Genomic DNA, 23,292 nt, shown 5'->3' with positions numbered 1-23,292 from the left:
GTTTTTGGTTAATAAATACATAATTGGAGGTGGTGTGTGGGTTGTGGAATCGTTTTCGCGAAATAAATAAATAATTGAAGGTGGTGTGTGGGGCGTGGAATCGTTTTCGGTAAATAAATACATAATTGGAGGTGGTGTGTGGGTCGTGGAATTGTTTTCGGTAAATAAGTATTTAATTAAAGGTGGTGTGTGCATCGTGGAATCGTTTTCACTCAATGAATAAATAATTGAAGGTGGTGTGTGGGTCATGGAATCGTTTTCACTAAATAAATAAATAATTAATGGTGGTGTGTGGGTCGTGGAATCGTTTTCGGTAAATAAATAAATAATTGAAGGTGGTGTGTGGGTCGTGGAATCGTTTTCGGTCAATAAATAATTATAATTGGAGGTGGTGTGTGGGTTGTGGAATTGTTTCTCTGTAAATAAATAAATAATTAAAGGTGGGGTGTGGATCGTGGAATTGTTTTTCTGTAAATAAATAAATAATTAAAGGAGGGGTGTGGATCGTGGAATTGTTTTCGGTAAATAAATAATTGGAGGTGGTGTGTGGGTCGTGGAATCGTTTTTGGTAAATAAATAAATAATTGAAGGTGGTGTGTGGGTCGTGGAATCGTTTTCGGTAAATAAATAATTGGAGGTGGTGTGTGGGTCGTGGAATTGTTTTTCTGTAAATAAATAAATAATTAAAGGTGGGGTGTGGATCGTGGAATCGTTTTCTGTAAATAAATAAACATATTATATTATTAGAAATCCACAAAGACAGATATGCCAGTGATTCCATTTATTTTGGATCCTTTTCACTTTGGTCAATTACGTTTGGATCGAGGAGAGATCGAAGGTGGAACGACGGTGTAGTTTCTTACAAACACTGTATACACACCTAAAATGACGGTAAATAGACACCTGATTTTTGAAGGACTACCATTTGAAAAATAAAACCTCAATCAAAAATCGGCTCGAGTAAAATTTTCTAAATATCTCGAAGTGTTTAATTCCGAAGTCTCGTTTCTCAACATTCAAAACTGAAGGACAAGCGGTTTTTCGGCCGCTGCACAGCAACGGGTGGTTGCTTGGCAACGAAATTCAAACGCGCACATTCCCAGTATATATTCCACCTCTTGGCAAAGTTTCATCGAAATCGGTTCGCTGGTTCGTGCTGTGGAGCCTCGCGTTGCAGACACATACACATACAGACAGACAGACAGCCTGAAAACCCGACAATAAGGGATATCTCGTATATAGCGAATCCAACAGAGGACGGAAGTCATCAATATACTTACGAAATCTTTAGATTTCTTAAGTAACAAACAAACAGACAGAAAGGGGTGAAAACATTACCTGCTTCACCTTTGGTGGCAGAGGTAAATAATACATTTAATCATGCACATCTTACCTTAAATGTAATATATCCACTAACAAGCACTACTTCATTGAACTTCACAACACACACACACACACACACACACACACACACACACACACACACACACACACACACACACACACACACACACACACACACACACACACACACACGCACACATATTTTGAGGTTCCTAGATTCTCAAAATTTTTTATTGCAACTGTTTCCTTACACCTCTTTGATGCAGGCATGATGAATGGATTAAACATGATCGCATTGTTACGGACGTTCATCAAAGAGTGGCCAATTTTGGTTATGGGAGAAAAGGCAAGGTATGGATTTGTACCATTGTTGTTCATCAGAAAGTATATCTGAATCACTGAACAAATGACCCTTGTTTCATTGATGTCATCACCATTATGCAAACATTTGCTTCTGCCAGTCTATTTTAACTGAAGTTTATGATGCTGTGCATCGATTAAAGTGGCTTTTTATCAACTGGGAATAATAATGAAATAGGATTGCGATGTTGCTTTGTATATTGTTTTCAGACAAAAGAGTAAGACTATTGAAGCTATATGTTGTTGTGTGGGTGGCAATCACACCTATGAGGTTAATGCGTACAATTAAGCTGAGACTTCAAGGGTAGCTGAACTGAAACTGTTTCTCACAAGCCGGCGCTGAGCAATTGTCATCGGTCCAGTTTCAAGCGGAGCCTATTACCACGGCAGTTAAAACACGAGATTACAAAAGGTGTAATCCTTGACTCATCAAATGAACCTAATCATTTGTGTGACATAATGGTGGCAACAACAGGCAAGCCGTTCCTCAAAAGATAAATATTTTATACCACAAGACATGGTAAACACAAATCCTGAGACAACTATCTTCCCCTCTCGGCTGCACACAAACATTCAAGCACTCAAACTAGAACTGGGTTGTGCAGAGGGGAAGTCACATGATGAAGAGCACATAATTGGTGCAGAAGAGCTAATATAAGGCATGAACTTGCTTGTCACTCAGCATTAAAAAAAAGGATAGAGCATGGAAGAACCACATAAGTTGGCATCTATGGGGAGGAGGAAATTCCATCTTGATTGCCCTGTTGAGTGCGGAGAGAAAAGCAGTCATAAAGGCATCACTGATACCGAGTGCTCCTGGTAAGTGACGGCACTTCCCCCAATCTCAGCGACTCTGTTTGTGTGAAAGTTAAGTCTGGTGTTTCTCATGTATCTGTCTGCATGTGTACATAATTTGTGCCGCAGCTCCTCCACGAGCCTGTAAAAATAAAAAAAGAACATGCACACTGCTAAGTGACCTCCACCAGGGCAAGAGCAGTGGCCAGATAGACAAGGCGAGCCTGCAACTGGAGGCAGAGAGTCTAGAAAATCAGTGAGTCCAAACCAGAGAGGGACTCCCTCCTGTTGGGGCTGGATTTTGTACCGAACTCCCGCTCCACTGCAAGTCTCTACCTCCTGTGGCCAACCAATTATGGACCACATGGGTCTCTGCCCCAGGCCCCCCCCACCAATCGAGGCCCAACTGTTTCACCAATCATGGCCCTGAGGGCCTAATTTCTCCCCATCCCAAGGTCCCCACAAGTCTCTGGTCTCCAAGAGCATTCACCATACACAGCCTCAGCAATGAACTACTCCCTGCCTCCCACAGACAGACTGCTGTGGTGGAGGAGCTATCTCCCTTTGCTGGGGATATCTCCCTTTCCGGGAAGTTCACACAATTTCATTTTCGCCTCTCTCTGGACAGCGAAATCCCTCAGACTAGCAACAAATTGTTTTTTTAGGGCCAATTCTGTGTTTGGAACTCGTTCATCCGACCATACAACACGTTGCATTCTCTCTTGCAAGTCGTAATCATAGGCGCGTGGATCTTTTCATTAAATTGCTGGGTCCTCTCGTAAAAGTCAGCAGATCTCCCACAGTTACAGTATCCCCATACACTTTCTGCAGAGTCTCAAATACTTTCAAGATATACGTATGAACTTTACCTTTTGCCTGGCCTGGCCTGGCCCCCAAGGTAGTCCAGCACGACATTTGCTTGATCCCGGACAGGAACATGCCACGTTCTGAAGGCACTCTTAACTGCATCCACCCATTCCTCCACAATGGTTTGCCCAGGTTTCTCTGGAAATCCTGTGAAGATGAGTACTTTACGTTCCCTCTTTAATAAAGAATCCTTTCTTCAGTATTATTTTATTGGGGAATATACCCAGGCAATATTGATTGTCCAACAAAAAGGGCATTGACACACTGCAAAATACAAAAGAGAAAACAATTATTAAATCCATGTTGAAAAACACAGTACTTCAAGACAATATATAATCTCCATAACTGTATTTGGATGGGACCGTGTCACCACAATTCACTCACAAACCATCCAGAAAGTGTTTAAGTACAATTTCTAAGACGGTCCACATCACATTTACCACCTTGTATTCCTTATTGTAAAGCAACTATTTGTAGAAAATAGAAACACAAAGGCTAACAGCACATACCGACCAGTAGGGTGATATCCGATTGAATGGAACATGTGCAGCACCCAATTTTCACAAATCATATTGTTACGAATTCCGGCCCGTCCGGCGTGCGAACGACCGCGTGTAACCAATAGCGGCCGCTTCGCCCACCGAGCGTGCAATTCAGTCATGACCCTCTCGGAACAACGCCGGGAGCTCGTCACGGGTGGGGGTTTGACCTCACCACAACTCAGTCCACATTCTACCCGCGCGAATTGGGCCCGATCGCTGAATGGTCGATTTACCTAAGTACCCGCGCGGATAGCGTACTGAGGAGTTATACACACCACAGGTCGACTCCGGACACGAACCGCTTAAGCGACTCGTTCTGTACTACAGGGATAACCGAGCGGAATTATTGTCGACCTTGACGGTTCAGATTAGTTACCGGGTGTTTTAAACCCACTATTAATCCCTTACATGATGCAAGATGGAGATTCAAACAAAGGAAAGGATGCAGCGAAACGGGGAACAATCGGACAAGCACATTTATTCCACGCCACATGGCAGCATGGAAGGCACGTATATCACAGTCAAGCAAGAAAACACAATAAAAGCAAGTGAAGAGACACACGCAGATCTACAACCGAATAATGCAACTCACACGGCAACACTTATAACAGTTATACTTCACCAGACTGGCGCCACATACACACAGAACCCAAAAGAAATGGAAGTCGCGACTTCCCTTAGCGCGTCGTCCAGCCCTTGGCGACCGTAACTCCGAGTTCCTCCGGCGTGGTCCACTGGACTCGTTCCTTGCGCCTGCACGTGTCGTCCACCCGACAGGGACGAACGAACGGAACCTCCGACCAGGAACAATCACCACAACTCTCAACAATTCCCCTTCAGCGACAAGGGAACAGGAACAAGGGAATGACGGTTTTGTCCACCTTCACGCCCATGCCTTTTGTAGGGTCGGGCTCCGCCCTTCGCTCCGCCCCGCGCCCCGCCCCGTTCTTGGCTCCACCTCCCTTCTGGAAGCTTCCCAAAAAGGGGCGTGCCCTCTCGTTCTCCCCTCCCCACGCCGTGCGGGGGACGAGGAAAGTCAGTTTTGGCTCGGGGCCAGGGAATTATTCCTCCAAAATCAGGCCCCCATCTTTTTTCACCTTTGACCTCTGGCTCAAACCGCACTTCCCCCATGCCAAAGCGTGGGAAAAGCAGGAGGGAAAATCTGGCGGGAGATTTTCAAGCGGGAGTTTTGGGTGGGAGATGCCCCTTCGCACCCTTGTTGCTGCTGCCTCTCCGCTCCTTTCATCCGTCCCGCGGAGATTGTGACCGCACTGTTCTCGTTGAATGGCGAGTGGCGAAGATGGTGGTAGCATAGTTGTGGAAGGTGGCGTTGTGGTGTGAATGGATTGTGGGCATCGTGTAGTGAATGGCGTGATCGTTGAGATGTTGGTTGTGACGATGTTCATGGTTGTTCTTGCACCAAAGTAACGACAGCAAAAGACAAACGACTAACTGAAGAATCGCAGCCCGAATGGATCACATATATTCCCTCTAAACAACAGGTTTGGGCTAACTACACATGAACTTACCAATATATCTCACCTGAGGACCCTTTATGGTGTAATGCGAATTTCCAAAGCCGTAACACTACCCCTCCCCTTTTTACAGACTCGTCCCGAGTCGTCAAATTATCGTGTGCCATCATGTGTAGTTCTCCCCTAATACGTTTTACCTTCGGATCCCTGAGTGCGACATTCATTGTATTCGTGTCCCCAAAAGAAATAACCTGAGGGCTGAGTAACTGACTAACAAACACACTCATCCGGATGACTTAAATAAAATGCCGGCGCGAAGACTGACATGCCGGGGGCGCACTCATATCTACAGTACAACTTAACTTACAAATTTTACACTAAACCATGGCTCAGGATCAATGGACTCTGCAAAGAGAAAACCAGTTAGCAGGGAGCCAGGCTGCTCGCATGCAGTCTCTGGCTCATGCAATGCAGGTGACAGGGAACGTTGCCGGCTGCTCACACGCAGTCCAAGGCCTTCCCCTCGGAAATGAACGCAGTGAACCACAACGGTGCATGGGCTGCACAAACGCAGTCTCAGTGCCAGCTCAAGTGGCACACGCAATGAACACAACGGATGTATGGATGGATGGATGAATGGATGGAAACAAAGAACGGTGCACGGGCTGCCACTGCAGGCCCGTGTTGTAGCTGCCAACAGGGCAGTCCTTGCAAACTGCGCGACGATCCTGGCGCAAATGGCAATGAACAAGGTGGGGGGGAGGGGAAATGCAGAACGGAACGGGGCAAAATGGACGAGGGCAGCAGGCATGGGCCAAGGCAAAGGCAGGCAGGCAAACAAAGCCGGCAGAACCAGGCCGCTGCAGGCAAACACAGGCGGCGGACGATCCGACTAGCACAGGCCTTGAAGCAACAGCTGCAGACGATCCGGCCGGTACAGGCCTCGCAGCAAAACAACAGCTGCCGATGAAGTTGGCCGGCCTCCCGCCGTGCAGTACAGGTTAGTGGAGGGAGTGCAGTGGTACTGGCCACTCAGAAGGCGTGCTCGGACCAACCTACGGTCTCTCTCCCACCTATTGCCTTTGCCTGTCACTGTCCATACCCACTCCCTTAATTTGTAAAACCCAATTTAGCCCCAACTTTTTTTTTTGTTTTTATTTTTATTTTTACTTCCCCCTCTATAAATTGGTCCCCTAACCCCCTTTACTCTCATTGTTCGGCTAACTTATCCTGTCATCTAGACTACTCCCAACCCCTACGTTCCCTTCCTGGAGGGGAATAAAGGAGGGCGAGCATCCTGCGTCGAGGCCCAACTCAAGCCTCAGGATGGCCTCCTCGGAGTTCAGCGATCTTTACCCAAAGTGGGTCCAGCGGCCCACAACGAGAGCGAAGGGATGGATGGTGCGGAGGGTACACTTCCTAATCTACCCTAACCATTATCACTTAAACTACCCTGAGGCTTTCAACAAGCGCCTCTCGCTTAATCTACTGGTTCAAACAACCATGATTCCTGTCGACTGTGTTGGTGTCCTCACAATTTTGGGCCTTGCCCCCCCAATTTTCTGCCCATGCCCTCACACGGTTTCGTGGCTGGGACGCGTGGCTCCCTTGGCAGGCACTACCCTCTGCCGATTCCCCAACGATGGCACGCCCGGGCACTACACTGCCTCCGAGCCTACCAGCTCCCTAAACACCGGGGAGTGCCCTCCATGGCGACTCCCCTGAAACGCTCACGTAGCAGACTGGCGCCCCGGGCCCCTTCCCTGGGTGCCCGTGCCCAATGCACTGCCCACGCGGCTAATGGCGCTCGGGCCCCCGCATCATGCGGGCGCACCCGTGCCCACTACACTATCCTGGCCCCCCATGGGCCCTTGGCCTACCGCGGCCGACTAGCCCGGTGCCCGGGGTACCCACTCAGTGATACTCACCTTTTGCAGCCACGCTCCCAGCCCGTCAACAGGGCTCCTGCACCCCTCCAAATGGGTTTCGAGCCTACTTTCCCACCAACAACAAAACGACCTCCATTTTCCAATTTGTCTAACCCCCTAAATCACATTACACTGACCCCGGGGTCCCTTGGGCAGGAATCACTCCTCCCCCAATCACTCATCGCACCATGCATTCCACCTTCACTCCATACACACAGACCCGCTGGCCTCACTCACTCATCAAGTTTCCTTTCCGCACTTCAACTCACACATCGCTGATCTCTGGCATCCTGCTCACTACATCCCCTAACTACCTCGTGCTCCCACATCGTCCCTTACAATATAGCACGTTCCTTTTAACACTATGTAGCTAAGCTACGTCCCCTCTACACACTCACAGTCTGTCACTGTCCTCAAATTTCAAAAATCATTTTCCCTCTTAAATCTCATCTAAATCCCTTTACCTACTCCATTCCACGGGCTCCATGAGGACTTACCCCTGCCCCATGAAGCCGGTCTAACTAACACTAACCCTTCCCCCTAACTAGTGTCATCCTGTGCCCAGGCAAGGGGGTCTTCCACCCCTTGCCTGGGAATCCTGTTCACCCGAAAGCGAGGCTTGCTTTTTTTTTTCTTATTCGCACAGCACCAGCTCGGAAACTCGCAACCTGCGCACCAGCGCGGCAATTCACAGCCGCACACCTTTGGCATGACATCATGGCAGCTGTTCGCGTCCCTCGTCCCTCTTGGACGGTACCATCCGGCAGGGATTCACCCTCCTGCCGGATTCCAACCATATGTGCAGCCATGACGTCAACCGGCGCATCAGAAAAAAAACAAGCCTCGCGTTTCGAGGGGTTCCCCACGCGAACGCATGTACTCTGCCCATTGGAGCTTCACACACCTGCCCGCGTGGAGAACCCATCCAGTCCAAATCCGTTATCCGGCCTAACCTTTGTCCATTTGCGGGATCGGCAACATCCACCGCTGGCGTTTCCGGACCGGGTTTCACTCCCGCAAGCGCGCACGTGGCGGCCTCGTGCGTACCACTGCACGGACCTCGCGCTCGCCGCCGTGTAAACCCGGCGAGGTCCCCAATACAGCTATGGCCGCTACCCGGCCCTTGTCCATCTGTCGCCGTCGTCTCCATCGCCATTCGACCCATGCACACCTGCGTGTTACCATGCTCACACTCCATTCCATTACATTCACACCGGGAGACGCGGCTGCATGTTCGCTCATGCCCACCGTCATCTCCCTTACATACCGCGACCTCACACACGCTGTCCCTCTCACACACCGTGTGCTGGGAGGAACACACTTCGGCACACTTGCCACCACACCACTCACACACGGGGGCGCACTCACACCTTTCACCACACACACCAGGACAATCACGCTGGGGATTCGCGTGGTCTCTGTTACCACAAGGGGTTCCGGGGTCTCTATACCCCCCAAGCTCCTCGTGCACCCGTCCGCAGCACTCGCCCCCTCAACTCCGCGAAGCACGACCGGACCCACCTGGTCGTGACCAGCTTCTAGGGAGCGCGGCGTCTCCCTCCGTTCCCGAAGGAGGCTATCCGGCTGCTTGCACCGGGTCACGACATGTTCCGCGAGCTCGCCCCATTATCCTCCACTACCTCCATGTGTGTGTGCTCGTCCTTAACCCCGTCCTTATCGTGCAGTCTCTCCTCTATTTTTCTGTCTCCCGTGTCTCCATACATTTTATTTCTATTGTCTCTTCGTGTCTATTAGTTTCTTCTTGGATCCTCGTCTCTGTTTCCTCCTTCGTTTTATTCAATTCATTCTCGACTCGGTCTATTTCCTGTGTCTCTGGCAAGACTTCTACTTCCTTATTGGTCTCTGTTGCTTCCCTCTTGTCCAATTTTATTTGTGTCTCCTTTATTCGGGTTGGTCCTAACTGTTCCTTCATCCGACGAGTGGCGTCGATCAAGTCCTGCACCACCGACATTGCTCCTTGTGGTGCTGTCACACATCCCACCTTATTGCGTTATTCTACTTCCTGGCTCCTTTTGAGTCGTTCCTCCTCTTTTCGGAGTTTTTCCATTTCTGTGTACTCAAATTCTGCCCTCCGTTTTAGTTGTTCAATTTCAAACTCACATTGTTCTTGTTTTCTACCCCACAGTTTCTCCTGCTCTTCATTTTCCAATCTCATCGTTTCTTTCAATTGGCTCATTTCCTTCCTGTGTTTCATTCGCTGTTCTCTCACTACTCTTCCTTGTTTCCTCTCTTGTCCTTCCTTCTCCAGCTTCATGGTTTGCTTCATTTGGTTAATCTCCTTTTTGTTTTTCATTTGCTGCTGTCTCATTACTCTTCCTTGTTTCCTCTCCTGTCCTTCCTTCTCCAGTTTCGTGGTATTCTTCATTTGGTTAATTTCCCTTTTGTGTTTCATTCGCTGTTCTTTGTCTATCTCCTCGCACTCCAGCCTTGCCTTTTCTTTCAATTGGTCAACCTCAGCTTCATGTTCTTTTTGTTTTCTATTCCATTGTTCCTCTCGTTCTTCCCTCTCCAATCTCGTTGTGTCCTTCAATCTCCTGATTTCTCCTTCCTGCTTCATTCGTTCTTCCTTCATTACTCTTTCTTGCATCTCATTCTGCAATCTCGTCATTTCTTTCAACTGACTGTTTTCTTTCTCCTGTCTCATTCCTTGTTCTTTGTATTTCCTATTCCACTGTCTTCCTTGTTCCTCATTCTGCAATCTCGTTATTTCCTTCAATTGACTGATTTCTTTCTCCTGTCTCATTCCTTCTTCCATCATTACTCTTTCTTTCATCTCATTCTTTAATCTGGCCTTCGCTTCCAGCTGTCTGATCTGTACAGTGTGGTTCCTTAACGTCTCATTTTTTGCTGTCGTTCTTTCTTCTTTCACCATCCTCAACTCGTTTTGTAATTCCGTCTTTTTGTTTTGGTGTTTCTGTAACTTAGAAGCTTTCTCTTCTAATTCTTTTCTCATTTCCGCACACTCTGACCTTGCTTTGGCTTCTAACTGTTTGATTTGCACAGTGTGGTTCCTTAATATTTCATTCTTCGTTTTCGTTCTTTCCTCTTTTAACACTCTCAGTTCGTTTTGTAATCCCCTCTCTTTGTCTTCATGCTCCAGTATCTCTAAAGTCTTTTTTCCATCCTTCCTCACTCTCTTCATCCCTTTCCTCGCTCATCTCATCCCTTTCCTTTCTCAATTGTCCCTGATATTCCTGTCCTCTTTTTACCTCCTCCTCCAAGCTTTTCCTTTTCCGAATGCCTTCTTCTATCTCTCGCTCTAGTTGCTTTATTTTCAAATCGTGTTCACATTTTTTCTCTTCCAACTGTATTTCCCTCACTCTCCCCTCCAGTTCTTTGAACCGCCTTGCCCCCTCCAATATTTTTTCCATTAGTTGTTTTACTTCCAAATCGTGCTTCCGTCTTTCTTTTTCGAGCTCGGTCGTCCATTCTTCCTCCCATTGTTTCCGAAGCCCGCCAATGTCCGCCTGCCTCGCCTGCCATGCCCACGTGGTTTTAAACGGCTGTTGGGAGCGCTTGCCTCGTGTCGCGCCATTCGCCGCGCCATAAATCGCCGCTCGCTCCGTGCTGCGCTGAGGTTCGATCACGCCGCCATGATGCGACTCAGTTTGCCGGTAAAGTTCGTGCTCAGAAGATAGGGTTGAGCTCCCCCATGGATTATTATAATTACAAGAACCGTCCCGGGCCATGGACTCTACATTCAAACACATATCTAATACCCCCGGCACCCGCTCCCTTTGAAATGCCATCTTATTTCACGTAAGCGGATTAAATTTAAATTGCTCGTAATTTGGAGGGAATCGGGGGTCGCTCCACTCACCCCTGAACCGATTCCCATAAATTTAGCTTGGAGACGGGAGAGTTTGTTTCCTGCACGCTGCCACCAGTGTTGCGAATTCCGGCCCGTCCGGCGTGCGAACGACCGCGTGTAACCAATAGCGGCCGCTTCGCCCACCGAACGTGCAATTCAGTCGTGACCCTCTCGGAACAACGCCGGGAGCGAGTCACGGGTGGGGGTTTAACCTCATCACAACTCAGTCCTCATTCTACCCGCGCGAAATAGGGTCCGATCGCTGAATGGTCGATTTACCTAAGTACCCGCGCGGATAGCATACTGAGGAGTTGTACCACACTACAGGTCGACTCCGGACACGAACCGCTTAAGCGGCTCGTTCCGTACTACAGGGATAACCGAGTGGAGTTATCGTCGACCTTGACGGTTCAGATTAGTTACCGGGTGTTTTAAACCCACTATTAATCCCTTATGTGATGCAAGATGGAGATTCAAACAAAGGAAAGGACGCAGCGAAACGGGGAACAATCGGACAAGCACATTTATTCTGCGCCACACGGCAGCACGGAAGGCACGTATATCACAGTCAAGCAAGAAAACACAATAAAAGCAAGCAAAGAGACACATGCAGATCTACAACCGAATAATGCAATTCACACGCAACACTTATGTCTACTTCACACGGTTCTACTTCACCAGACTGGTGCCACACACACACGTTTACACAGAACCCAAAAGAAATGGAAGTCGCAACTTCCCTTAGCGCGTCGTCCAGCCCTTGGCGACCGTAACTCCGAGTCCCTCCGGCGTGGTCCACTGGACTCATGCCTCGCGCCTGCACGTGTCGTCTGCCCAACAGAGACGAACGAACGGAACCTCCGACCAGGAACAATCACCACAACTCTCGACAATTCCCCTTCAGGGACAAGGGAACGACGTTTTTTTTTCCACCTTCATGCCCACGCCTTTTGTAGGGTCGGGCTCCGCCCTTCGCTCCGCCCCACACTCCGCCCCGTTCTTGGCTCCAACTCCCTTCTGGAAGCTTCCCAAAAAGGGGCGTGCCCTCTCGTTCCCCCCTCCCCGCGCCGTGCGGGGGACGAGGAAAGCCAGTTTTGGCTCGGGACCAGGGAATTATTCCCCCAAAATCAGGCCCCCACCTTTTTTCGCCTTTGACCTCTGGCTCAAATCGCCCCTACCCCATGCCAAAGCGCGGGAAAAGCAGTAGGGAAAATCCGGCGGGAGACATTCAAGCGGGAGTTTTGGGCGGGAGATTCCTCATCGCACCCTTGTTGCTGCTGCCTCTCCGCTCCTTTCATCCGTCCCGCGGAGATCGTGACCACACGGTGCTCGTTGAATGGCGAGTGGCGAAGATGGTGGTGGCGTAGTTGTGGAAGGTGGCGTCGTGGTGTGAATGGCGTGATTGTGGGCGTCGTGTAGTGAATGGCGTGATCGTTGAGATGTTGGTTGTGGCGATGTTCGTGGTTGTTCTTGCACCAAAGTAATGACAGCAAAAGAAAAACGGCTTACTGAAGAATCGCAGCCTGAATGGATCACATATATTCCCTCTCAACAATGGGTTTGGGCTAACTACACATGAACTTACCGATATATCTCACCTGAGGACCCTTTATGGTGTAATGCGAATTTCCACAGCCGTAACAATATAATATACATGCAATGTATATTACATATATTATAACATACCGGTGGAGCTACTGTCACCAGACCATAGCTAATTCCATGCTAACTCTACATTAAGCCTAGAGACTAGGCCTCAACTCAACAAGCAAGCTTTCAAATAACCGCACAAATGTGCATCATCTACGATTTACAACATCATTCTGCAAGTTTGCTTGTATTGTATGATTGTTCATGGTACTTACACAATGCAAAGATACACATAAGTTGCAGAATGTAGTAATGCAATTCCCATCTTTCTGTTCAATTGACCAATCGACCACCAAGTTTTCATATGTCGGCATAAACGTATGGGCGGAAATACCGATCACGTGACATCTGGGTCAGATCACATGACCTGCCATGCAGGTTATGACAGTTCAACTCGAATTGCCTTGCTGTCATTTTAACAGGTGATAATCCATTGTAAAATATTGCCGTTCACAAATGTGTGTGCCATCCCTCGGATGGACGTTAAACGGGAATCCCGACTGCCAGCATTCGTTGGTGGACGTTAAATATCCCAAGGTGTTCTTCAAGAAGAGTAGGCGAGATATATCGCCGGCACCTTGAACAAATTCCAAATTCCTCCCCTCAATATCAGAGGGAATTGCATCAGTGGCACAGCCGCGCCCTCAGCCAATGATGCTAACTCGCAACCTTCTACTGCCTTCGAACAAAGAGGGGTCCCTCTGTCCTCCCCTTGTCCTCAGTCTTCCCCATATGCGTTTTATCCCCAAGTGTCCCTTTATTTTGTCTTTAAACCTTATTGTTGGTATGTTTCCATCCCCCCTTCTTTCTCCTGATATTTTCGTTCTTTTACATCCTGATGCGTTCTGTTCTAGCCCATCCATGAGCCTCAACACTGTATGCAAAGGGAGTGAACTATTCCTCAAATAAAAATAACTTTTGTTTATTGCTTTTTAAATGGTACATTGTGCTCCATGCTATGCAGTGATCTTACCTCAAGTTTGGTCTAAGCATATTTTTGACATGATGCACGACTAGGTGAAAGTGGAAGATGCAGTTCAAGGCTCAACATGCATTCACCGAAACAGATCCACAGGAAAGGCTAGCCGATCCCCGATTGCCATCTTCACCAAATGTTTGGCAAAGACCCCAGTGGAGAGTGCCCCAAGCACTGCCTGCCAAAGACGTGGTACTGCTGGCAATAAAGAAACTGCAACACAACCTCGAGGTTTCTTTAAAACTCTTTTTTTTTTCTTTCCAGGCATCCATTTTAATTGTTATCCGATGTTGGGATCAAATACATACCAGGCCTGCAAAACGGGGAAATTTTTAATCAGTCCTCTATTCTGCCCTATGTTACAAAACCACCCTCCATTACACAACCTCTAATTTTCTCCTCAATTCTGTCTTCCCTCAGGCTCCTTACGTCCCCTTTTCTTCCCTACTTCTCACACTCCCTTAGCATCTCTTCTCTTTTATTACCAATTTCTTGCTTCTACTTTTGCTTCCTTTTCTTAATTTTATTTTTAACAATTTCACCAACCTCAATGTATTTTAAGATGCAAATGGGCCCCTTACATTGTTGAGTAATGTGTAATCCTACATTAAATTGATACTTTACGCTTGTTTTAATTTTTCATTGTTGTGTTCTGTTACTTGTATAAAAGGAAAAACAGAAGGTGGTGAAGAAGAAGAAGGAGGTTACGACTTTGGAGCAACACCAACAGGAGATGTGGAATGGTCGTTGGTGGAAGCTCTGGATACGAAGACACATCTGAGAACCATTGAAACAGGTTGCGAGAGAGATTCAGCTGTGAAACAAATGGAGACGAGACAAGATGTAAAGCTACAGGAAGATCAGGATGAAGATTGGGGAAGCATTAAAGATGAGCCTTTGGCACAGATCCATCAATATTCCCTTGGAAAGACATCAGCATGGAAGGATGAGACCCATAACATGTGTCAAAATGATATTACAAGCTGTACAGTAGTAACTGAGAATGTTGTATCTGAAGAAAAATCGTTGGACAAAAGTTTTGTGGATGTTTTACAAGCTGATCATGCAGAGAGGAGGTTAGCAAGTGGGGATTTATCCCTAGAGATCTCAGAAGTACCATCTCGGGATTTTGTTTTTGACAAACAACGTGAGGGAGGTTTGGGTCCTTCAAAGAGTGGGACTGTTGAAGTCTTTCAAGATCTAGAGAAGAAATTTAAAAGCCCTTTTGTATTACAGCCTGAGTCGGACACAATAGTTTTTCCCAATTTAGGTGAGATATCTGATCCTCAAGAGGAAAAAGCTCTGAAAGAGAATGATGATTCTTCAGATCAAATGGAAGAAGATCAGCAACTTGGTGGTACATCTTTCATCATGTCTTCCAGTGTCGGTGTAGATGATTCTTGCAATGCTGGACAGTTTCAAGAGGGTTGCCAGTCGAGCAATGCAACAGACTGCCACAGACCACTACCTGGTGATGATATTGACACGAGGACAGTGAGTGCAGTGAAAATGAAAGCGTTTGCAGCCTTGACGTGGGTGGCAGCAGAGCGAGTTTCTGACAATGATGCTTTGTCGGTGTGCAATTTTCCCGGTAACATGACACAATCAGAGAGGCAAACAAGCTTTTCTCCATCATCTGGAAATGGGGAAGCAAGTCCAGCCGATGGTGAAGGCTATCAGGAGTGTAATCTGGAAAGAAGTGAGCGTGTCTGTCGGAGCCGGTACATGAGACATCGTGCAGTCACCACATCTGAGGGAGCAAACAGAGGTGGGACTCCTTTTTTTTATCATGTCCTCTGTTCATTGATAAATATATTTTAGTAGTCATTAAAAAGGCAAGCTTGATTTGGAAATGTTCAAATAAATGAGTGCTATACTGAAGTCCACTATTTTATTTTATTTTATTTTTTGTATGCAATGTCAAAACTCGTATGAGAGCGAACACCCAGAGCATACAAGAGGGGCGGGAGAGGGAAGGCCAAGACAGTGGGGAACAGACACATTAGAAGATGTGATTAAGGCAGAGGAATGGGGTGGGGAACACGAGGTAAACAAGATAGACACTACAGTGACTTTCACTTTCAAGAAGGAAAGCAGTGAATTTGAAGGAGGTGGGTTTGGGGTGGATTAACAGAGGAAGAAGAGATCGTGGGTTTGGATGCGGGAAGGTAAGAGATGGTGGTGAACAGCTGTTTTGAAGACCTGGAGGAAAGAGTGGGATTAAAGATAGTGTGGGAGTTTGTTGCAAAGGCAGGAAAAAGATGAATGAAAGCGTGAAGGTGGGCAATGATTCTTGATTTTCGTAGTTTTACCAGAAGGGGGTTGCTGGCGGACCTTGAGTGCCCTGCAGAAATATGGGGGGGGACAAATCGCACACAGAGCAGGGGGGGAAGCCAAAGAGAGACGGTGGAAGACAGAAAGCCCACTGACCTGCCTGCAGTGAGAAAGAGAGAGACAGAGAGAGAGACAGACCCACACAAAGACTCGGCCTCATCGCGGGAGATACCAATAATCCTAAATGCCTTGGTTTCCACAGCCTGAAGCCGAGAAAGGTGAGAGGCGGGAGCACCAGCTCAGAGGGGAGAGCAGTACTCCATCAGGCTGCGGACAAAAGCTTTGTATGTGGTCAGGAGCTCAGGTGTGCTACATGAAAGACTTTGCATGACTTGAGGATGCCCAGTCATCAACTGGATTTGGAGGCCAGGTTGGAAATGTGGCTTTCCCAGGAAAGATCATGGCAGATAGTGAGACCCAGAAGCTTGAAAGAAAGGACTTCTTCCAGAGGATTGTTGAGAAAGTAGATGTGGGGGTTTTCCAGATGGTGCTTTCGAAGAGACATCGTGAGAGTGTGAGATTTGTCAGGATTTCTGTGTTCTTTATTGATGATGTGTGTGAAATATTATTTTAACAATTTTATAGTTACAAATTGGAAATATATCTTAAACCTATCAGAAATATTTTGTGAGTTTGCTTGGTGATTAGGATCAGCAACGTTCAGAAAGATTTATATATCCTTCACAAGTAATGCTTTCCAGACAAATCAACATAAACAGCATGATCATTATCACGCATTGTTCTGCCTACACTGGGCTTACCCATTCATGATGATGCTGCTGCTATTCATCCAACATGGCTGCTGCATGTATTAATCTCAGAATTGATGATGTCATTGGACAAACTCCAACAAGTGTGAATTAAATTAATCGACATCTCCAATAAACTAATTGTACCATTCTGCTTATTATGTAAGGAAGCTTCTGCTGCAATGCATGTGAAAATTATCTGCTCAGGTTTGTGTGAACAATACTGTTTGAAATGCATTTATCATGAAAGCTGTCACTTTTGAGTTGATATCTATCATGTTGCTAATATCTGATATATATTTTTGAAAGGGTCATACTTAAGAGGATGGGTTTCCTGAAGTTTGCCGAAAACATGCCAAACTATAACAGTCCTTGGTAGAGCACATACAGTACCTCTGCCAGGCCGAACAGTTTACGTTTTGTATCCCACTGATAGGTTCGATCTGTATCCAGATCTTAACCGAAATCTAAACAATTAGTCCTTGTCACACACCGACCCTGTCCACTAAGTTTTGCCAGAATCTGTCCATAACCTTTTGAGATATCGTGCAATATCGTTTTTAGTCATATCTCTCAATGGTGAAGAACCAATGAAAAAATTCTCGGATTTGGATCTTCACCAAAATATAATCAATTCTTCCTTGTTGCACACCCAACCTGTCTACCAAATTGCATCCAAATCTGTACATTTTGAGATGTCGTGCCATATATCGTTTTTAGTCCTATCAATGGTGAAGAATCACTTTTAAAAATTGGAGTATCCGGATCTTCACCAAAGTCTAATCGATTCCTCTTTGTCACACACCCAACCTACCCACAGAAATTTTATCCAAGTCCGTCCACAACTTTTTTTAGATAGCCTGCAGACAACCAGAAAAACAAGAAAAAGATGTCGTGCAGAGCATGATACTTGCAAAATCCGCCCCCTCTCCAAAGATTGCCGTGGATACATCAAATTGTCCATTTCATTAACATTAAAATTGCCAATCTTCATCAAAGCTCAGGTCAATCGGGTAAAAATTGATTATTTTTCAGATTGAAATTGATGATTTTAGAAGTTTGATCCTGAGTTGACCTTTGACCTTTTGGCCTCAATAGTTAGTTTCCAAATTCAGTGATGGATTATGCAATTGCTACTTTAATTTTCAGGTTAATCAGATGAAAATTGATGATTTTTCAGATTAAATTTGAAGATTTTATAAGTTTGACTTTGAGTGACCTTTGACCTTTTGACCTCAAAAATAGTTGGTTTCCCAATCCAGTGACACGATATGCAAATCTTGTTCAAATTTCAAGTCAATCGGATGAAAAATGATGATTTTAGAACTTTGACCTCAAGATGACGTTTGACCTTTGACCTCAAAATCAATAGGCTTCTCAGTTGAGACTACCTTGACAACTTAGTAAAGTTTCGTGATGACCGGTTTAGAATTTTGACCTGTAGGGGATAAACAGACAAACAGACAGAGAGAACAAGCCGGTAGGCGGCGATGGGTCACCGAGCATGGAAACTATAAGATATAGAGCAAAATGGATGTCATATAGCGGATAGGGAATCACCTTAAGATTATGCATTTCAAATTTCATCCAGTTCCATCAACTGATAACTACTCGGTATCCATTTGAATGAAAAGTACCGAAAATGCGGTTTGAAATCGGAAATCCCCAAAGTTCGAGGGGGTGCTGTGGGTGAAGAAAGATCTAAATCGAAAATCCGGCTTGATTGTTTGTGCACATTGTATTCTAGACGATTAGTATGAATTTTCATGACCATCTGACCATAACCCTAGGAGGAGTAGCATTTGGCGCGAAGGCACCTCAAGCTCTCGCATATTATCGATTTTTGCACTAATTGACCTTTGACCCCTGACCTAAGCGAAATTAGTCAATCTGTCCTGAGGCGAAGTTGTAGTACTCATTGAGTACCATGAACCTGCAAAGTTTCATTCGTATCGATGCACTCACCTGGTCGCTAGGGGGCCTTCAATATTCACCAATTTTCGCGCATACCCTAATTGTAGGGGGCTCTGCAGGTAAAGTATTCCATATATCACAAAAACCGGAATACATTTGATAGAGCATCACCTGTAGATCATTCGTGCCAAATTCCGTAACCCTACGTGGGATAATGGCTTTCGGAATTGATTTCGTGTGAACGGTACCGATTTTGAAGTTTTTTTTGGTTGTTGCTCGGGAACCAAAGCGTCCCTAGCAACCATCACAATTTCCAAAGCACTAGGTCATAAGATGTACCTACCACCCGAGTTTGGTCAAAATCCGCCCACGTTTACTACCAATTATGCTGATGACAAACGAACAAACATCCAAACAAACAGACAGAATTACTGACAATAAGGGTCACCTATTTCGGCGACCCAACAATAAGGGTCACCTATTTCGGCGACCCAATAACAAAATCGACTGACCGATATACTTGAAAATCTTCGATTTTGCAAGTAACAAACAAACAGGGTGAAAACAGAAGGTGGGAGGAGGTAATAAATAGAAAGGGGAAAACAGGAGAACAGGGAAAAATATGCATCACAATAATTATTTTATACAAGTCTCTGTTATAAAACCCCTGCGCTCATGGTACCTTGATCGGCGAATCACTTTTATCTTGATTCATTCACATGACAGAGAGTAGACAGATGAGGAATTACAAGACGAAAGATGATAAACATGACCCCCCACGTCATGCCTCTGCGAGGTCCTTCAGAAGGTCCGCTCGAGGAAGCTAACAATAGCAGAGCTCTCGATAGATAAAGACGAGTTTAGTAGTGTCACGTCCAGGTCCAGTGGCCTCCTCGCACACATGCGCTTTTACCAATGCTGCTTTCTCTGGTGTTGGCTTCTTTGACGTCTCTCTCCATTGCTGCCTGAGTGTGCTGAGTCCTGCTACTGAACGTACCAAGCTCTTCTGCTGAAGTGGACCCCAAACTGAACCACTGAGGTTAAAACCCTCTTCCAAAATGAATCACCGAACTGTACCATGAGCGCTGCGTGCCATGCTCTGATCACACCAGTGCTCCACCCCTCCGCTCTTATTTACCCGAGACCGTGCACTCACTGGCTATCCCTGCGAACTCTTGTGCCGTGACATGCCTACCACGGCATGTGGCCATGAGGTGTACCATCTTGTCCTCCAAGGGGATCTGCTTGGCTTGCAGAGTTGGGTTGGCAGGTCATTATTTGGAGAGCGAATATACAGAAAACAAAGAAATGAGTTGGGAATTAAGAATGGGAGGGGAGCAAAGTGGGGGTTTAGGACACAAACGGGGGAGGTGGAACACGATTATCATCTCCAAATACAATCTTCGGCACGTACCTTATCATTTCCACACTGATATTGTGCGTTTCCACTGAACATGTACTGGTGGCATCATTAGGCTATATTACTCCCAGTATCCCCTATCACCTTTCGGCAACATGAAACATTATATGTATGTGCACGCACACACACACACACACACACACACACACACACACACACACACACACACACACACACACACACACACACACACACACACACACACACACACACACACCTGCCATTCACCTTGGAAGGAATTTCCAAAAATAGGTGCGAATAGAAGATACCGCACAGGAAAATGAAATGGCAACAAATACATTCCCAAACTAGAGGGGGAGCACTCGGGAGAGTGCAAAACCTCCGCCGCCAATACTGCTGGGTCACTCAAGTGAACCTTATATCTTATTCATTAAATATGTCAACAGTGCTGACAGTTATAGTTCTTTTCTCCAACATTATTTTTTTTTTTGGGGGGGGGGGGGGGATTGGAAATCACTTAAAACATGTACAAATGCAAAAAAAGAAATCGAAATTGTTGAAAAAAAAGTTTCAAAATTTTTTTTCTCTAACAAATTTTTTTGGGGGGGGGGGGGAGGTTGGAAATCACTTAAATATGTAGAAATGCAAAAAATAATTTTTTTCTCAATTTTTTTGGGGGGGGGGGTTAGAAATCACAAAAAACATGTAAAAATAGAAAAAAAAAATTTTTCTGTAAGATTTTTTTTGGGGGGGGTTAGGAAATCACTTAAAACATGTAGAAATGCAAAAAAAAAAAAATTCTCTAACAATTTTTGTGGGGGAGGGATTGTAAATCACGTAAAACATGTAGAAATGCAAAAAAATCTTTTTTGGGGGGGTAACAATTTTTTTGGAGGGGTTGGAAATCACTTAAAACATGTAGAAATGCAAAAAAAAAAAAAAATTCTTTTCTCTAACAATTTTTTTTTGGGGGGGGGGGACCAAGTCCAAAATTTAATGGCATGATTCGTGGACCATACCTAACCCCCCCACCAAGTTTCGTCAAAATCCGTTGAGTTTTTTCCATAATACTGTTAACAAACAAACAAACAAACAAACAGAAAGGGGTGAAAACAGTAACCTCCATCCATCTTCGAAGATGGCGGAGGTTAATAATGAAAAAGAAGACAAAAGAATATATAAAAAGAAATATCAACAAACATACACCAACAACTGGAAGAATGACAAAAGAGCAGGAACATCCAAAAAAGAATTGGACTGAGTTGTGATTGACAAAGCAGGCTCATTCGAATGGCTATGAAGAGGTCAACTCAACTGGGATGGAGAACAAATAATAATAATTGCCCAAGATTAAGGACACGACACCAATGGATTAAAAAAGAAAGTGGGCCTGAGCCAGACAGACAAGTGTAGGTTCTGCAACACAAAAACAGAAAGTACTAGTCACCTCCTTTCAGCATGTAAAAAACTAATATCAGAACAACTTTACACACAATGGCACAACAAAGTATACAAAATGATTCATTGGCATATCTGCAAAAACTTCAACATCCCAGTTCCAGAAAACTCATTGAAACATGCACCAAGGGCAATCATTGAAAATGAGGTTGTCATGTTCACCTATGACCTGATGATCCCATTGAGTGTGAGCATAGAAAACAAAGCCTTGCGACCGGACACCATTCTCAGGAACAAAAAGGAAAAGACAGCATTACTGATTGAGATATCAGTAGCCAGCGATTTTGGCTTAAATATTGCAGAAATCAAGAAAATGACTAAATACTTAGACCTCAAAAATGATATCAAGAGATCTTGGAAGTCAAGAGTATCAAAATTGCAGCAGTGATAATTGGAGCAACAGGAATAATAAAGAAGAACATCCCTGAGATTTTGAAAACCATCCTTGGAAATAAACTATAATTGCAGGCAGTCCGGGGTTCAGTGACTATCCTGAAAGGAGCCCTCGGGACAAAACTCTGAGAACAAAGTTGAACAGCTTGGTCCATGAATTGTGATCCCTTAATGAAGTGGAGGTGGATACTTTGAGTCTTGGGAGGACTTCGTTCCATCTCCTCAAACCCTGCAAATGATAACCAACCAAACAACCAACCAACCACACACACACACACGCACACGCACACGCACACACACACACACGCATCATTGCTGGGATCATGCCGGCCAATCAGTCCAGATGCCCTGAGCCAGATCAAGGGCCTATAGCTCTTATAGCTCGATATACCAAGCTCAATATAGAATTCCCATGGCCGATCGGGCAGCTCACTGGACTCCTCTCCACACCGAGGTCTCATGCAAAATGGAGATGCAAGTGGTCACCTTCGCTCAGCAGGAGAGTAAATTTAACATTACGTTAAACACTCAAAGCCTGAATACCGTATCCTCTGAAAGGATTTAAAAAAACAATGCGCGGATATTCTGCTTCAGCATTCAATAGCTTTCCGAGCAACTCAGAGACCCAGTGAGTTTAATAATGTGTATTCAAACAGGGAAGGGCACTCATGCAGTTTTATGTACTGTAGTTCGAGTTACAATCAGAAATACATGCCTCGGGGATTTGTACATTCAGAAGATCTAATCCGTTTAAGTTAAGGCTTCAAGCACACCATAGTTGAAAGACCAGAGCGATATCGGCAAGACACGGAATTCTCATTATGGCTTGTGCAGGCATCACAAGTCCAACAGCGTGAACACAGAACTGGGAAGGTCAGAAGTAGGCAGGGGCTCATGGTCCCTTTTTATTTTAGCTGTTTTCGTCAAATTTTGTTCAAGTACAAAGCGGATGTGTTTTTTGCATTTTTGGATGCTTTTGAGTTCAACTTTATATTTCCTTTTTAAAATTTTTATTCCTGTGGTTGTGGGATCGGTCACCTCATGTGCGAATAAATTACCATCGGTTATGCGTGAGGTAGGTTCAGTTACATAAATGAACCTGATCAGTTGAAAGGCTTGTTGTCCATCTTGGATTTATGAATTATTTTTCAAAGATCTTTCACAGAACCACAGAACAGATTGATAGGAAACTTCTTATACATCATCGATGGATGGGGAGTTTCACAATAGCAATTCATTGACTCTTTTTCAACATCAGGAAGTTGTTGGATTTTGATAGGGAAAACTGGTATAC

The 23,292-nt window shown here is 45.5% G+C and overlaps 1 protein-coding gene and 1 long non-coding RNA gene across 15 annotated transcripts in view; one reads left to right on the top strand and one right to left on the bottom strand.

Annotated features, from left to right (window-relative positions):
• The window catches only part of LOC147032117 (uncharacterized), a 50,367-nt gene extending 30,424 nt beyond the window's left edge, over nucleotides 1–19,943 (bottom strand). Inside the window, exons 1-2 of one of the 2 annotated variants that reach the window (XR_015055038.1) lie at nucleotides 19,449–19,943; nucleotides 3,369–3,513 (exon numbers count right to left, since the gene is read on the bottom strand). This is a non-coding gene — a long non-coding RNA (uncharacterized LOC147032117). Of the gene's footprint in view, nucleotides 1–3,368; nucleotides 3,514–13,766; nucleotides 13,880–19,448 lie in introns of those variants that run through there. The other variant, XR_015055039.1, reaches the window with a different exon arrangement.
• Nucleotides 1–23,292, top strand: part of ARID4B (AT-rich interaction domain 4B) — a 234,781-nt gene that overhangs the window by 166,792 nt on the left and 44,697 nt on the right. For 12 of the 13 annotated variants that reach the window (XM_085869446.1, XM_085869443.1, XM_085869441.1 and 9 more), the window contains 3 exons: nucleotides 1,611–1,695; nucleotides 13,811–14,000; nucleotides 14,440–15,537. In XM_085869446.1, the coding sequence (XP_085725572.1) occupies nucleotides 1,611–1,695; nucleotides 13,811–14,000; nucleotides 14,440–15,537 (1,373 nt within the window). The remainder of the gene's footprint in view (nucleotides 1–1,610; nucleotides 1,696–13,810; nucleotides 14,001–14,439; nucleotides 15,538–23,292) is intronic. The other variant, XM_085869444.1, reaches the window with a different exon arrangement.

This window comes from Eptatretus burgeri, chromosome 2 (assembly GCF_056783735.1).
Source record: "Eptatretus burgeri isolate ZD-2024b chromosome 2, Ebu_testis_v1, whole genome shotgun sequence".
Lineage (NCBI taxonomy): Eukaryota > Metazoa > Chordata > Myxini > Myxiniformes > Myxinidae > Eptatretus > Eptatretus burgeri.
This window is presented reverse-complemented; position numbering and strand designations above follow the sequence as displayed.